The sequence below is a fragment of the Coturnix japonica genome, chromosome 2 (assembly GCF_001577835.2).
Source record: "Coturnix japonica isolate 7356 chromosome 2, Coturnix japonica 2.1, whole genome shotgun sequence".
In the NCBI taxonomy this organism is placed as follows: Eukaryota; Metazoa; Chordata; class Aves; order Galliformes; family Phasianidae; genus Coturnix; species Coturnix japonica.
The window spans coordinates 49,768,134-49,783,379 of NC_029517.1; the positions used below are offsets into that span (position 1 = coordinate 49,768,134).

Genomic DNA, 15,246 nt, shown 5'->3' on the forward strand with positions numbered 1-15,246 from the left:
GCGGAGCTGCCTCTCTTTGCTCCTGCACTCAGCCAGAAGAATCTCACAGTGCTAAGGAAGCAGCAGAAAAAGAAGGGTGGCACTAAATGGCATTGACAGCAGCTAGGGGCCAGATCCTGAGCTGATGTCAGTTGGCATAACTTCATCAGCTTCACTGAGGTGACGCAGCAAACATAAATCAGCAGGGCTCTGCTGACTTACATAGCCTAATGCTTGATTTATGCCAGCTGAGGATCAAGGCCTAAATAACAGTCGTTAAATAGTTGGTGGATAGAACATCTGAAACCAGGACTTGACAGACTGCCATGAAACAATACAGCACTTTCCAAGAAAATATTTCCACCGATTGTTCCCCACTCTTCTCTGGGGCAAGAGCTGGCCATTTTCTCCAACTTTTTATGTTGCTGAGGACAATGGAGATCTCATCTTTTGCTGGAGCCCCTAGGTTCTCCTGGAAGAATAATACCGATTAATAATTAATACTAAAAAAGCCTTCCCCAAACAGTCTAGGAGCCTTTATTTTTGCTCTTGCAAAGCCTTTCATCCCATTACAAGTAGTGCATTGCAGCAATGAGATCTTACCACAATTTGGGAAAAATAAAATAAAACGGTGTTGTCTTCTCCTGTTATCCAAACACCCAGGAGTAGCTGAAATTTCAGCCTGATCTTTATGAAGCAGAGCTGATGAACCAAAAGCAGAACATACTCCCTTGACCAGTGGAGCAAAGATAACCTGGCCACTTGTTTCAGCTTCTTTTGGAAGCTGCCCATGTACCCTCATCTCCACCAAGCTCATCTGAACCACAGTCCAGCACAGACAGGGAGGGAGCTGGTCACTCCCACAGCTGGAAGCTAATGAAACAGAGAAAGATGGCGTCATCATATATTCAATTGCCTTGCCTTGTTCCTCACACACGTAGAACAAGAGGATCAGAGGTAAAATTGCTTCAGTAATTAATTAGTAAACACAGCATAAATATTTATTGAGGAAACTCCAGGTCAAATTGATTTTAAATTTTTTATTTAGAGTTGTTTAGATGTAAACATATATATTTTAATTGGGCTTTAAAAAGGGCACTCACATGTTTCCTTTTGAGCATTTCTAATGTAATCATTGCTTGGGCAATTAGGCCACTCGCTAAGCCACAAATCTTATCTTTCACACTGGTGAGTCATAAATAAGGACTGAATCACAAATAGACCAGACAGACAAATGGTGGCAGAAAGGAAATAAGATTGGCTGTGAATATATTTAGGCTGGAAATTAAAAGGTGGCTGTAGACTACCTGAGGAGTGCAATTCTAATGCAGCTCTCTAAATTGGAAGAATTGTGGGGAGAGTTGTAACTTAAACTGCTTTAACATTCAGCTTGATTAGCTCATGGAAGGGATTGTACACTAAGCAGGAGTCTTTCTTAAGACTGAACTGGATGATCGAAGTCCTTGAGTGCTCAGTGCCTCTGCCTGACACAACTACCTGCAATTACAGGGTTAGTGGCCTGATTACCCAAATGGTTCCAACTTGTTCTGTTGTTATCGCTGGCCCTTAGGTCTCTCACAGACCAGGGGAAGTTTGTGCAAATATACCTATGCCATTGTCACATAAAACTCTATTTACACAGAATCTAGAGCTTGCATTGTGAGCTTGCAGCAGTATGGCTGCATTGCAAAACTCTCCTGTTAGAGAAAGTGAGAACAGCTTCACTTGTTATGATTGCATTTGAGGTCAAGTGTATTCAGTTATGGGGCGCTCCTAATAAGATGGAGATGGGCTAATATCTCTACCAACTAATGAAATGCTTCCACTACCTGATCAGTGCAATGCCTTTCTGGTGTGTGATCAGAGAACCTGGAAGGTGTTATAGTACAAATAATGGGGGCTTAGGATGTTGGGCTAGGGTTTACTGTGTTCTGTTCCTTTTCAAGGAGAAAAGGAGACTTGGATTTTTGCTAGTTTTTGAAGACAATTTTCTTCCTATATGTGGGTAATTTTTCAAAATCTGAAGCAGCAAAAAGCATAGGCTGGAAGGCTGTCTGAGGAAGTGAATGCTCTCTCTTAAATGAACAAAATCCTCTGTCTGTAGAAGCATAAGTTTAACTGTATCCTCCAGTTCTATATATTAGTTCTGTTATACAGCAGTAGCCACATCTTTAAGTGTGTTCTTTGCTTTGCTGTGGCGTGTTGTGACCCTTAAATACCATTTTCAGTCCATCCCTAGAGTATGGATACATAGTCTGTGCCCTATAGGCCATATCAGGTGTTTTGTTTTGTTTTGTTTTTTACCAGAACATCCAGTTACAGCCTGCTCTATGTTTTTCCCTTTTCTTCATGAACCTTCAGACTCTTCCCTATCATACAATGCAGGTACTGGTATTGCTATCCATGCCTGGTTATACAGCAGGAATGGATACGATATGATGTTGAAGCTATATAGCCATGCATGGGACTAAGCATCATCTGTATCATCTTACAATGAGGACCACATTCCCTAGGCAGTGCTCTATGCATCTGAATAAAAGAATCTTTTAATTACAGGTATCAGGGCTATCTGCCTGCTATGACCGCAGTGTTCAGTACTAGGATTTTAGGATAAGTTACTGCTTGCTTTCTGCAAGCACATAATTAGGTAGTGTTTTACTGTCCTGGAGGAATATTCTATTTCTTTCCATTTCCAAATGTTTGGTCAGTCCATATGTGGCAATAGAAAGGTGCTCTAGTTTGTTACCTCACTGTGTGGAAAGGTTTTATGTATACAAAAAATATAAAGACCTCAACGTATTTCCCTTCATTTTCCTAGAAATTAAGGATAATTAACTAAGTAGTGTGTAAGCAGTTAAAATAAAAACTGACTTTTAAGTATACAGCGTGTTGCAGAGTTTAGAGATGAAGAAATCAACTTGAGTGCAAGTTGAACTTGCACTTTAGCCTCACTGTACCCAGCATTGCATTCTAGTGTATAATACAGCCTGCTTTCTGGCAAGGCAGCATGTCAGGACACGAATGTCAGCCACTGAAATACACTCACATTAAGCCAAATTCTATGAAGTAAAGCACTTTTTTATTATTATTATTATTATAACATACATTTATTCTTTGCTTACTTAACTTTCTGAAATGGTAGGAAAAAAAGGGATATGCCTCTCCAGAAATGTGCATATTTTTCTTCTTCCTAGGTGATTTGGCATTCATTTCTTTTTTTGCTCACCTACCTGCTAAAGATCATTATTGAAGGATTTCTATTTTGGAAGAGTCAGCTTTCAAGCATCTCTGAGAAATCACGCTACCAGAAGTGCAAAATAATGTATTTGTGAGCTGAATTCCCACTTCTAATCTAATTGGCATTGCAAGCTTTGCAAATCATGCAGTGTATTTTACATAACATACTCCTGATGGTCCTGAAGACAATGCTTGGCTGATAAATGTTTTTATAGCTCTGCTGCTGGTATATACCAGCTCAAGATCTTCTGTTGCAGATATGCACTTTAATTTACAATGGATTAGTCTGCTGTGTGCCCAGTGTTGCTCCTGTTTGAGGGTTTTGCTTTTGACTTCACTATATGTAGAATAAGGTCTCAGAAACATGTGGGATTTTTCCCAGTCTCAAACTAAGTTGTACCATGTCGGCACGTTCCCTGTATCCAGCTGTACTTCAGGATGTAATACATAGGTGGTATTCACCTCCAAGATGTCAGTTCCTGCTTTAAATAACTGCTTAACTCGTCTAAGAGGAGCACTGTGTGGGCAAGCAGTCTCAGGAGCACACGGGCACACCTCACGGGGTGCTGAGAGCACAGGGCAGCAGTGAGTAGTTTGGGGTCCTGCCTCTGCCACGCACTGCCTTCTGTGAGCTGAGAAAGCTGCTTCTGGCAATGGCTTTCTCTCTAACTATCATCCATTGATTTCGTATGCTTGATCTTTGCACATCAGACTTGTGGTAGAATGCTGGGATTTTGGAGACGCTGAGAGCTTCTCTTCAAATAGAGAATGTGATCTATTGGTAAAGTGGGGGTGTGGGAATGATGTAAACTTGACTTCCACATGCATCAGTCACTCCAAAAGCTAAGGCAGAGAAATCCTCCTCAGTGCACTATCAGGGTACAAGAAAGTCATTTGTAACTGTTTGCAAAAAGCAGCAGGTTTCTTAGATCAATGCCACTACTGAAGTACAAAGTAATAGTACTTCGAGAGGAGGAAGAGGATTGCCTTTTGAGTTACCATCTGCTCCTGGCCTGATTCCAATGGCTTCATGGTGAGTAATCTGAAGGCAATTTTTTAGAATCAATTTTGTATCACATTTTCACAATATGACATATGTAGCTCTAGGTCTTAAAGGGCGAGGAACACTCCACCAGTAGCCTGCTCCCACTGTAAAAGTAAATCCTCTAAATTAGAGGATAGTAATTAGTAAGATTCATTGATTTGCTCTAAATATCCTTGCTGTATCCTCACTCCATTGTGGGGCACTCCATTTTTTTCTTTCTTTCTTTTTCTTTTTCTCCCCCTTTTTTTTTTTTTTTTTTTTTTTTTTTTTAATATGGCATTTTCTAAATGATCTCATCCCTAAGGCATGGGTGAAATAAAGGTCAGTACAAATGCTTCCCAAACAATAACCAGTGTAAGAGGATCACCAAATCTTGAGGGGGGAGGAGGGAGAACCTACAAAGCGATCAATGTAAGACCAGAAATGTCATTTGTCATCGTAGAGTAGAGGCTGTTCGGAACAGAACTCACGCCTTTGTAGTGGGCAAGTGCTCACACAGAAGTCAAATTCCTGCTTCAAAGCAGCCCTTCTCAGTGAGCCCTGATCCTGTTCAGGCCTGATAGTTAGCCATCCAGTGGCATATCTGTGCATATATGTCCGTGAGAAAGTGTATCTTGAAAGATGCTTGGTCGAAGAGAAAGCCTAGTAGGTGAAACTGTCATGAAATACTTTTCCACAAGGATTCAGTTTACTTTCCCTAATCTTTTCAAGGTCTGAATGGTTTATGGCATTAGGCAGAAGTACATCTTTACATGACTAAATTTAGAAAAATAGAATATATAGTTCTATTACAGGCCATGGCTAACAATCTTGCCTGCCCCCAAACTTCCAGCTATAGATGTGAGAACTTCCTGGGGAGCATTGGGATCTCCTCTCAGCTGCAGCAGTGGGTCCTGCAGAAGCTCTGGCAGAGCTCCCTCAGACATTTCACTGCCTGTCATCCTTCTTGGACTTAAATGCACTGCTGAAGAGGAACATCTGGGCTCCTGTGTTGTGCCATGTCTTTGTTTTTCTGCTTCACAACTGATAAAGAATCAGAAGAAAACAATTAGGAGCAACTTGACCTCCACAAGTTTAATTGACCTTAATAAGATTAATTATATCCTTTGATAGGCAAATCCTTAAAAATTTCCTTCCCAAGGATGTTACAAATCACACTAGGAATATATGCAGATTCTTGCATATTTCTGACAATCGGGGAAAGGACATCTTTTGACAAAGAACAACCTTTGTAATTTGAGGGGAGATCTGCATTATGTCAGGATAGCAGCTACAAGGCAGTCCTTTCTGTTTCAAGAGATCTATTAACAAAGGATGTATATGACAAGGAACAATTTGTCCTCCAAGTTTTCCTCTATAATAAAGATACAGTGAATGCCTGCTTCTGGACATATAGTCTGAAGTGTGAGTCTCTCCTGTCCTGGCTGTGCTAAACCTCGGGGTCATTCATATTCATGCTCTCCCTTTGGCTGATTAAATACGTTTTTTTAATACAAACAGGGATCATTTGAGAATAAACTTCCTGCTCCTCTCATATAGCCCAATAAATAGGCAAGATTTGTAGAAGATGTTAAATCACTGCAGGCACAACTTGCATGTTAATGTAAGTTCTCAGTACTTTGCGTAAGCAATCTGCCCATTGCTTGCCATGGGTGGAGCAGGGGAATCTCCTGCTGCCAGGTGACTTGTGAGAAAGGTTTGGCTTAATTGGTTAAGGAGAGTTTGTGAGGGATTACAACTTTATGACAAGGGATTAATTTAGATGATAATAATACAGTGCCAGTTTGTTTTGGTTCGGGGAATTTTTTGTAATCTCTTGTGCCAGGAAAGCGAAATGTGACTGCCTTTGGAACTGCAGCTAAGTACAAGAAGTCACGACTTTGAAAGTTCAGTTAGGAAATTCCTCTTGGCTTAAATGTGCACTGCAACCCTGAAATTATGGGCGTCCTTGAAAATTCAAGAGAGAAGAATACAAAGATTTCTACTCCATAAGTAACTCAGTTTTCTATCAGATATGAATAAGACATCATTTGTGTACGTTTCTAACTTGTACACTGGAGTACCTTCCAGTTCTTTACAAAAGGGGCACACACTGCTGTGTGCCAGGCAGCCTGGTAGATTGATCAGGGATGTGAGCAGACACTGACATTCCCTAGGGGAGAGCCTTGCTTAGCTGACCCTGCTCTCTCCTTGTGGGTCAGCTTAAGAGAAGTAGCTCACAAACCCACCTGTCACAGTGAGATGAATCCATTCCTTGCTCATTCACAAAGCACACGACAGTGGGCACTGCACAAGATTTGATGTCCCCATAGAGGGCAATGAATTGAACTGACAGTCAGGTGTCGGAGTTTTGCTCATTTAGATCCACGTGATGGAAATGCTCTCAAATCTGTGCATGGGCTTGCACTGGAGCATGGAGTGAGATGGGAGCTGGCTGCTGTGGAGCCCGGTGGTGCCTACAGGACTCAGAGAGAACCAGGCTGGGCCTCAGCTCTGCAGGCCGTACACATCAGCAAAAGGCACCCAGCACTGTGGGGTGTGCAGTATGGACACATTTGAATTTGGAGGCTGTTGCGGTATGTGCACAGCTTGGTGCACAAATCGAGGGAGGATCTGGTTTGGGTCCAGTTCAGCTGGATTGCTGTATCCCTTCTCTTAGCTTGGTAAAATCTACCTCTTTGTAATCCTTTCCTGTTTACATTTCTGTAACGTTTCTGGTTTTCAGATGGCACTAGCTAGAAGACCCTGCTATGGGAATGGTGAAAATACGCTTCTCATAGCTTCAGTGTGCAGGACAAGTTATGGCAGTGAAGTTTATATTTTTTGTCTTTATTATTTCCCCTCCAGGAACCAAGAAAAGACTTGAGATGAAATCATGGTCGTGTTGAGCTCACCGAGAGCTGTGTCACTGACTTCAGTGTGGCTGGATTTCGTTCTGAGTCACAGCACTCGTTGTGTTCTCTCCTCCTTGGTGGCAAAGCTGTGAATGAGCATGGCATGTTTTGAATTAATCCCAATTTCTCTTGTCAAAAATGAGAATATATAGTATAGCTTGAACTGAATCTCCTCCTATCACAGTATAATTTTGAATTTTTCTTCCCATCTAGTGTTATCTGGCATCCCAGTTGAAAAATTATGCATCTGGAAAGCAGCTGACTTTGATTTGGAAAAAGAGAAATACTTCTAACATATCATTTCACTTAACATCTTTGATGTCCAAACGTACTCAGCTTTCTAGATCAGAACTGAGAGAATACAGTAATATATAGTCATTAACATTGAACTAGGCAGTGTGTTAATTGTCAGCTAGCACTGGGAACAGATGTGTTTTTGCAGAACGGTGGGCTAAATGTATTCGTGTTGTTTTTTAATACGGCTTCTGTCTGGATCATCAATCTCTCTTAGAATTCCCTTCTCCTTTCTACCACCTTGTGTAACTGCTCTATTTTGTACAGCCAAGAAAGAGCACATATCTTTCACTGGAGCTCACAACTCCATCTCAAATTACAAAATGTCCCTGACTATTCAGCCTTTTGAAAAAGCCGTAAATAGAGATATAACTTACCTAGCAACAAAAAGTAGATCTCCATAATGCAGCCTATGAACACAGTAAGTTTATTCAGTTATGGTTCTGCCGTAGCTCTTATTTTCCTGTTGTTAATCTTTAAAAAAAAAGACTACAGAAAAAAGCCTTTTCTATTCTGAAGTGGCGTTAAGAAATCCTGCTGATAACTGGGCAGGAAACAAATTATCTAAACTTCTGAAACCAACGTACTCGATAGAGTTTTGGCTGGGCCAGGTGAAAACAGCACGGAATAAATGTGAGGTTTTGAAAATGTCACTTCTTTTTTATTTTTTCTTGAGCACTGAATATCCTTTAGCTCATACAGCAATACTTAGTGAATGTGTTTTATAAACATGGCTTGGGGTTTTTCTTCCTGAGCATTTTCCTTTCCCTTTTCAGCTTTCAACCTCCAGCGCATAGTAATAAAAGAAGTACAATGGGAATGAAAGATGTAGACAGAAAGGAAGGAGAATGTGTCTTTTCCATATCTTAACATTGAAGAGGCTTTTATTTATTTTATTTTATTTTTTTCCAGAGAGCTTTTAAAAGTATTTGAAGCATTTGCTTCATCTGTCGTAAAAGCAACAGACGTATTAATTTTAAGTTGGTTTTGTTCCAGATTCAACCTTGTTGAGAATTCTGATGTGTTAGAAGATTTCCTGCCTATTTAAGGTGAAAAGCCTCCTCTTTGACAAAAGAAACCTATTACCATTTGAAAGGTTGGTCAGCATTTTTGCTTACATACCTACCAGGTAATAATGACCACGCTGACCCTTTCTTTGATTGCTGAAGGCTTTTATGAATGCACTGATACTAGTTAAAGATGATGCTCAGTGCTGACTTTCATATAATGCTTTCATGAAAGTGCCTTTGAGAATGAAAGCAGTGGTCAGATTCTGATCTCTCTTCCTCAGATCTTACACTATTGGATTTTTGTTTCCTAAATCAACGTGATAGAAAAGAAAATTATGCTTGTTCTCAGATTATGCATGAAATCAGGCTATTTCTAAAGAAAACACTGTATCTGTTAGAGAATTCTTGTAATTCAATTTAATAAGTTAAAATGACCTCTTTCTCTAGTGGAGCTAGCTGAATTGCAAAGCTTAGTGTCCTTTGGATATGTTCCAGGAAGGAAAGTCACCCTGCAGAGTTTAAGTCTCAGCGCAAAGCTAACTAAGTCCACTGTACTTGAACTTTAACTGCATTTGTCATTAGGTCTCTGGTCCTAAATATGCGTAGATACAGAGAGCCAGTATTTTGGCTTGTGTTTTGGACTTGTTTCTAAAGCCTTAACACATGAGAAACTTAATGTAAGTTTTCCGACAAGTAAAAATGGCAAAGAGGACTTTTCCCATTCTTTCGGGATGTTTCAATAGTAACAAGTACTAGAACACATGGAGAAGCTCAGCCATAGTGCAGGCTCTGCACTGAGCAGTCACATGGCACCCAGGCCTTCTCCAGCTTCCAGGGGCCTTCAGCCCCATCCCCTTTTGCCCTCACTTCATGAGTGGGGCAGGGGGTCTCCAGAATGCTGCATTCTCCATACGGCCTGTGCAGCCAGACATCTCTACCCACTGCCTTAATTACTGCACAGGAGGAAACAGGATGATGGGACAAACTCACCTGGCACTGTTCCCCTCTCTGGTGACCAGTGGCAGAACTTAAGGGAATGTCAGGAACCTGCAACAGGGGAGGGTCGGATTGGTGTTAGAAAATGCTTCTTCAACAGAAGCTGATCGGCCACTGGATCAGGCTCCCCAGGACAATGGCCATGGCAGCAAGATGCTGCAGTTCAAGAACCATCCGGAAATGCTTTCAGTCATATGGTCTGATTTTTGGGTGGTGCTGTGTGGAGACAGGAGTTGGACTCAGTGATCTTTATGGGTCCCTTCCAACTCAGGTTATTCTGTGATTCTATAAAAATTCCCATGCACAGAAGCCTGGAAGGCAACACGGCATCTGCACTACCATTTCTGCTTACTTTTTTGACTGCTCTTGAGTAGAAATAATGTTTACACAGTCGCAGAACATTATTGACATCATTGTTTCTTGCAGAAAATCACAATTCTTAGAGCAAAATGTTGGTTTTTCAGGTCCTTTTTTTCACAATATGGCATGCTGTAGGATCTTTTGAAAACATGTTAGTTAAATGAAAAGAAGACAGCTGCCATAGGTATGTCCTTTGTGGCCACGGGAAGGATGTACTGCGACTTCGACCTTTAACAGGTTTAGCGGTGCTGTTTTTGGTAAACAATTTTATGGCAGCACAGTTTTGTCTTGAACGACACAGCTGTAGTCTAGGAAACTAAACATATCTTTCCTAGTGTTGTTGTTTGTCAGCGGAACATTTTCAATGCTCACATATCTCTGTATTTTTAACCCACCACAAAATGAAAAAGTCTGTATGGCGACAGCTTCACAGTCTCTTGGTTTGTGTGTATCAGAAAGAAATTAAAACACAGACACGTGCTCAATAATAACTCAATTGAACATAACGTTTTATCATTGTCAAAAGCATTGGTGGAGGAATCCATCAACTCTTCGGATTTCCATACAAGTCAATTTGCTGTCTTCAGAACGTAACGCTAATGGCACTCAGTGTACACACTGTAATCCTTTAAAATAATGTGCATGGCAAACGGATATGCTCTCGTGCATTAATAATTTAAAAGTTAATTTTAGGTACTTACTCAATACGATTAACTGATGGATCAGCAGTCTTCTCCAGAGGCACAGTTGAGCACGCTTAAAGGAAGAGCATGCTGGAAAGCCGCCAGGGGCTGCCTGTGGGATGGTTCCAAAACACCTGAGCTCTACCCTTCTGGTCTTGCTCCAGCCTGGGATGTAGTGTGTGCATTCCTAACAGCAGGCTGTGGTGTTAAGGTTTCATATATGAAGTGCTTGTCAGGCCGAGGCATCAGAATTTTGGGAAAGAAGAGGTATATTTTGGAGGACGGGAGCTCCCGAGTGCAGCATTGAGGCACCTGGATGATGGACTGGATGGTTGACTGATGGCTGCGCCAGTGTAGCTGTGCAGGGCCTGTCCTTCCATGCATCTTTTTTGGAGGACTCCCCATATTGCCAGGCTGAAGGGTGATCCTCTGGGATGGAAATACTGACAACAACAAACATATCAGTGTCGTTACGTGGCTATAGGATATGCCAGGGCAAAGAGCATTGAACTATATGCAACAGAGGTGAGCACTGAAGTCTTTGGCCATGCCCATGGCAGGAGAAAAGCACGAACTGGTGATGGGGAAGTCCATGGCAAAAACCCTGGCCAAGTCCAACAAGTACTGCTTATACTTTGTATGTGATGGAATCGAGTGTGAGTATGTGCGGCCACGATGCCAGGTATGCAGGTCCTGGTACCAGACAGGATGGAGGTGACTCCATCTTCAGAGCATAAGCAGTGGCTGGTGGAAAGTCAAGGCAGGCTAAGGTGGCAGCGGGATGACAGAGGCGACCTGGGTCCAGGGCATGGCGGTAGTATGGGATGGGGTGGATGCCAACACTGTGTGGACATCTGGGAGGTGGCCAAAGGCAGAGCGGTGCCAGGTTTGGCCAGTGATTGACTAGTGTAATGTGCGTGAGGAAATGGAGAGGTATAGAGCTGTCGGCAGGAGAGCAAGCAGGAGGAAGAGCTGAAAACATGAGGATGGGGAGAGAGAACTGGTAGAAAAACCATTCTCTTAAGTACAGTGAGGTACAGCAAAGGAGGAAGGCAGAATGAGAGCAAGGGAGGTGATACACTTCCAAACACACCGGGCTGAGGAGCTCAGCCCCGCGGTGCCATCGGGATGCGTCTGTGTGGCTTCGGGGAAAATACACAGAGGTTCCTCCCGATTCCCCTCGGTTCCTTCCATAGCGCTGGCCGCTCGGCAGTAGGGAACACACTGCTCGGGGAGCAGCTCGGGTTGCGCCGAGGTTCGCGATGCTCGGAGGGAAGCGGCCAACTTTGCTCTCGTAGGAGCTTTCTCTCGGTCCCGGACCGCTCGGAAGTGACACCCAAGGAGCGCGCACCGAGCGCAGCCGGCACAGCAGCCCGGAGCGCGGCTGGCAGCGGGTCGGTCGCGGCTCTGCACGGCACGGGGTCAGAGCTCCGGCAGCCCATCCTCGGGGGCAGGTCGGAGGGGGGAGGTTCAACACAGTCCCCGGCCAGCCCCACACTCGCAGATGCCCCGGGGCGTCCCTCCGGCTCCCGCAAAGGACTCTCCCGCGCTACCTGTGCGCGTGCTTTTGTTGGAGGCCCTCCGGCCCCGACCCTCAGCTCCTAAGGGCGCTGCGGCGGCTCAGCCGCCCGACCCCTGCCCTCGGCGGCGGCACCGCGGCGCGGGCCGGGGCTGCGGCTGCGTGCGGCGGGGGCGGGCGCGGGGCGGGGCGGGGCGGGGCGCCGGCGGGAGTCAGCTGGGCGCGGGGCGAGCGCGCGGCGGCGACGGGGCGCCGTTAGTAGAGGGAGCGGTGGCGGCAGCAGCGGAGCGGGTAGAAGTTTTTCCCCGCTGAGCCCTCCCGCAGCCCGGGGCCGCCTTAGGTAGGCTCGGAAGTCCCCGTGCGTGCTGGGTGTGTTTTTGGTTTTATGTTTTTAATTTTAATACATAATTTTTATTTTTTTTTTGGTTGCTTTCTAAGATTTTTTTTTTTTTCTTTTTAATTTTGTTGTAAGTTTTGCTTTCCGAAACGCGTGTTCTTGTGGGAGCCCCGGCGACACGAAGACCACCCCCATCCCCGCCGGAGCCGCTCACGACCCCCTTCCTCCGAGCCCCGGAACTCGGCGGGCCGCGGGCGGGCGGGTGCTGGCCGGCAGCCCTGCAGGTAAGGGCCGGGGGGAGCCGGGGGGCGGCGCCGGGGCCGCGGAGCGGCTTTGCCTGCTCTTCGGCGGTAGAGGCCGGGGGAGGAGGAGGAGGAGGGGAGCAGACTTCCTTTTCCTGGGGCCGCCGGCGCCCCTCGCCGAGCCCCGTGCCCGCGGGCAGCGGCCCGAGCCGGCTTCGGCGTGGGGCGGGTTGCGGACCTGTCCCGGTAACTCGTGGCCGCGCTGCCGGCGCACGGCGGCTGATGGGGGGGGGCCCTTGGAGCCTTCCGAGCACGCGGCTCTCCCCTCGCGTAACTGCGGGAGCGCCGCTGTGGCATCTCTGTAAGCGCAGTTTGCAGTTAATGGGTTTGGCAGGCGAACTCGTGCAGAATCCTCCTGCCCACTTGTGCTGCCGAAGTGCCAGCGCCCCCGCCCCCCTTTTTCCCTGCTCTCCTTTGAAGCCTCGCATAACTCCGTACTGCCAGCGGGACGGAAAGTGCTGATTCAGCAGCCCCGGAGCCCTGCTCCATCTGAAGTGGTGGTCTGCCCAACGCGTTCCTATTTGTCGAAGCGGGAACATGTGCCGCTGGTGTGTCAGAGCGGCACTGATGGGGTTTTCTCAAACAGCCCCAAGAACGTGGCTTACTTTTCCTTAGGAAAGAGTGACTTCGGGGAGGGAAGGGGGTGAACAACCGGCATTGAAGCGGTGGGATGTGGGAAGCCAATACATTTGGATGGAGTGTGATGCCCCATAAAGGTGCCGAGCAGTTCCTTGCTTTAACAAAGACTTGGTGGGGCGTACGGCAGTGATGCCCTAATGCTCCAGCTCGATCTATTCCTGCGTCCGGAGGCTCATTGTACTTAGAGCACCAGAAAAGGTATGGAGAAGGGCAGCGAGGCTAATCCTGGGATTAAATGGAGTGAGTTATGAGGGCAGGTTAAAAAACAAGAAAAAAAAAACACAAAACAAACATATGGAGATTAGAAAACCTGCGTGGAAAAGGGAAATGTGCTGGAAACTTGATGTGACGGCTCTGGCTGTGCTTCCCAGCCCTCCAGGCACTGGGAGGGTGCCGGGCTGGCAGCGTGCTGCTCTGTCCGAAGGGCTCACTTAACGGCACTGCACGAGAGTAGAGCTTTGCAGGAGCTCCTCTGGCTGGCTTTGCATGGTTACGTGCTGATACTGAGGGCTGGCTTTCTCTGAACCAGAACGCTTTAAAATTCTATGCAGCGCAGAGCAAACAATAAAGCCTAGAGAGCGGTGTTTGGTAGCCTTGTTCCAAGTGCTAAATGGACAGAGCGGTGGACCCTGTTGCTTCATACAGTGGTTGTTTTACCGCGTTATGCTCTGATTTATTTTCTTTGCTTGGACTTTTATTTGTTCTTAAAGTAGGTCTTGTTTGCCCTGGCTACCTGTTAAAGATCTTGTGGTACTTCATGGCTTTCCTTGGTTTTGTTAATCAAAATATCCCCTCCCTTACTGCTGTGTGAGTTGGCTTTCATCCTTAGATATGTCCACACCTGGGTTTCAGTAATGTACTTCTATAAGTTTTTACTGTATAGTCCAAAAGTGCTGCCTAAATGCAAACGGATCTGTTTCGTAGTTCTGCTTAAGACTATACCGCGTGCTTTGTGAATAAAACATACATTTGCAACTATCTTGAGAGCACCTAAATGGCTCTGACTCTAGCAAGAACTGTCACAAAGGTTTTAGGAGATCCTTGGTTGTGTTCTCAGCAGCACTCTGGGTATAAATGGGCTAAAAGTATCTGGATCTCTTTGGCAAAGGGATTCTTCTGACGTGGGGAGTTCCCAGCTGGCAGAGGAAAGGCATAGCTGGGTCATGTGCCATTTCTGCCAGCAACAGGAGAGTATTGTGCTGGGAGCTTGTTTTCTGACAGTATTGAACTAGTAGATGGCCCTCTAGACAGCAAGGCATGGGCAGCTTATTCCTGCACACATGGCTGTGGAGTTGAGTGGACTCCTGCAGAGTGTGGCATGGGATGGGACAGTGCTGTCACATCTCCCTGCTGTTGTATCCCCGTCTGTGCCATGGGCATAGAGGTTTACAGTGATGTGTGAAACAAGGACGGGTTTGTAGGGAGATCTCTTTCTTAAACCAAAGAGCTTTCTTGTGGGAGGTTGAGTGCGGGGGATTTGTTTTCAGAGGACTTGTTTTCAGAGGCAGAGTAGTGCTGGAAGCTTGGGAAGTGGGAGATGGATGGGTGCCTCTTTGATAACCAGTGGTGTGCATTTTTGGGATGCACGTAAGTATTTGGTCAGGTACAAATTTCAGTGGTTACAGCAAACAGCGTATGGGGGGAAAAACCTTGCCAGCTTCTGCATGATATACTGTGGAAGCCTGAAATTTGGGCTGATTTCAGGTAAAAACTGTTGGGGATAATAGTTCTGCTGTATTCCTGGGCCTTCTTATTCTAAATATCTATGTGAACTTTGTTAGTGGACAATGGAAGTGCTTTTCTTCATTTTAAGCCCAACATTCTGTGAGAGCTAAGACTGAGGAAGCCCACTTGTCTTTGGGTTTGTCTCGTGATTCTTTTCCTTTGTTGAACACATCATGAGCTCTGACAAAACTGTTTTTGTCAGCAGTGTCTGTAAAGGGTTCTTATA

The 15,246-nt window shown here is 45.2% G+C and overlaps 2 protein-coding genes across 5 annotated transcripts in view; one reads left to right on the top strand and one right to left on the bottom strand.

Annotated features, from left to right (window-relative positions):
• Window positions 1-4,542: 4,542 nt before the first annotated feature.
• LOC116652924 (WAS/WASL-interacting protein family member 3-like) lies at window positions 4,543-13,084 on the bottom strand. The gene is made up of 3 exons (XM_032442582.1): window positions 12,569-13,084; window positions 9,450-12,047; window positions 4,543-7,241 (listed from the first exon to the last, which is right to left on the bottom strand). Exons 1-2 carry the CDS (start codon window positions 13,082-13,084, stop codon window positions 11,127-11,129), a joined length of 1,437 nt encoding a protein of 478 aa, XP_032298473.1. The 3' UTR covers window positions 4,543-7,241; window positions 9,450-11,126.
• GRB10 (growth factor receptor bound protein 10) overlaps window positions 12,226-15,246 on the top strand; it is a 134,074-nt gene continuing 131,053 nt past the window's right edge. Inside the window, exons 1-2 of one of the 4 annotated variants that reach the window (XM_032442452.1) lie at window positions 12,226-12,357; window positions 12,490-12,638. The gene's annotated coding sequence lies outside the window, so the exon portion shown is untranslated. Of the gene's footprint in view, window positions 12,387-12,489; window positions 12,639-15,246 lie in introns of all 4 variants that reach the window. The other 3 variants (XR_004306091.1, XM_032442451.1, XM_015854324.2) reach the window with 3 other exon arrangements.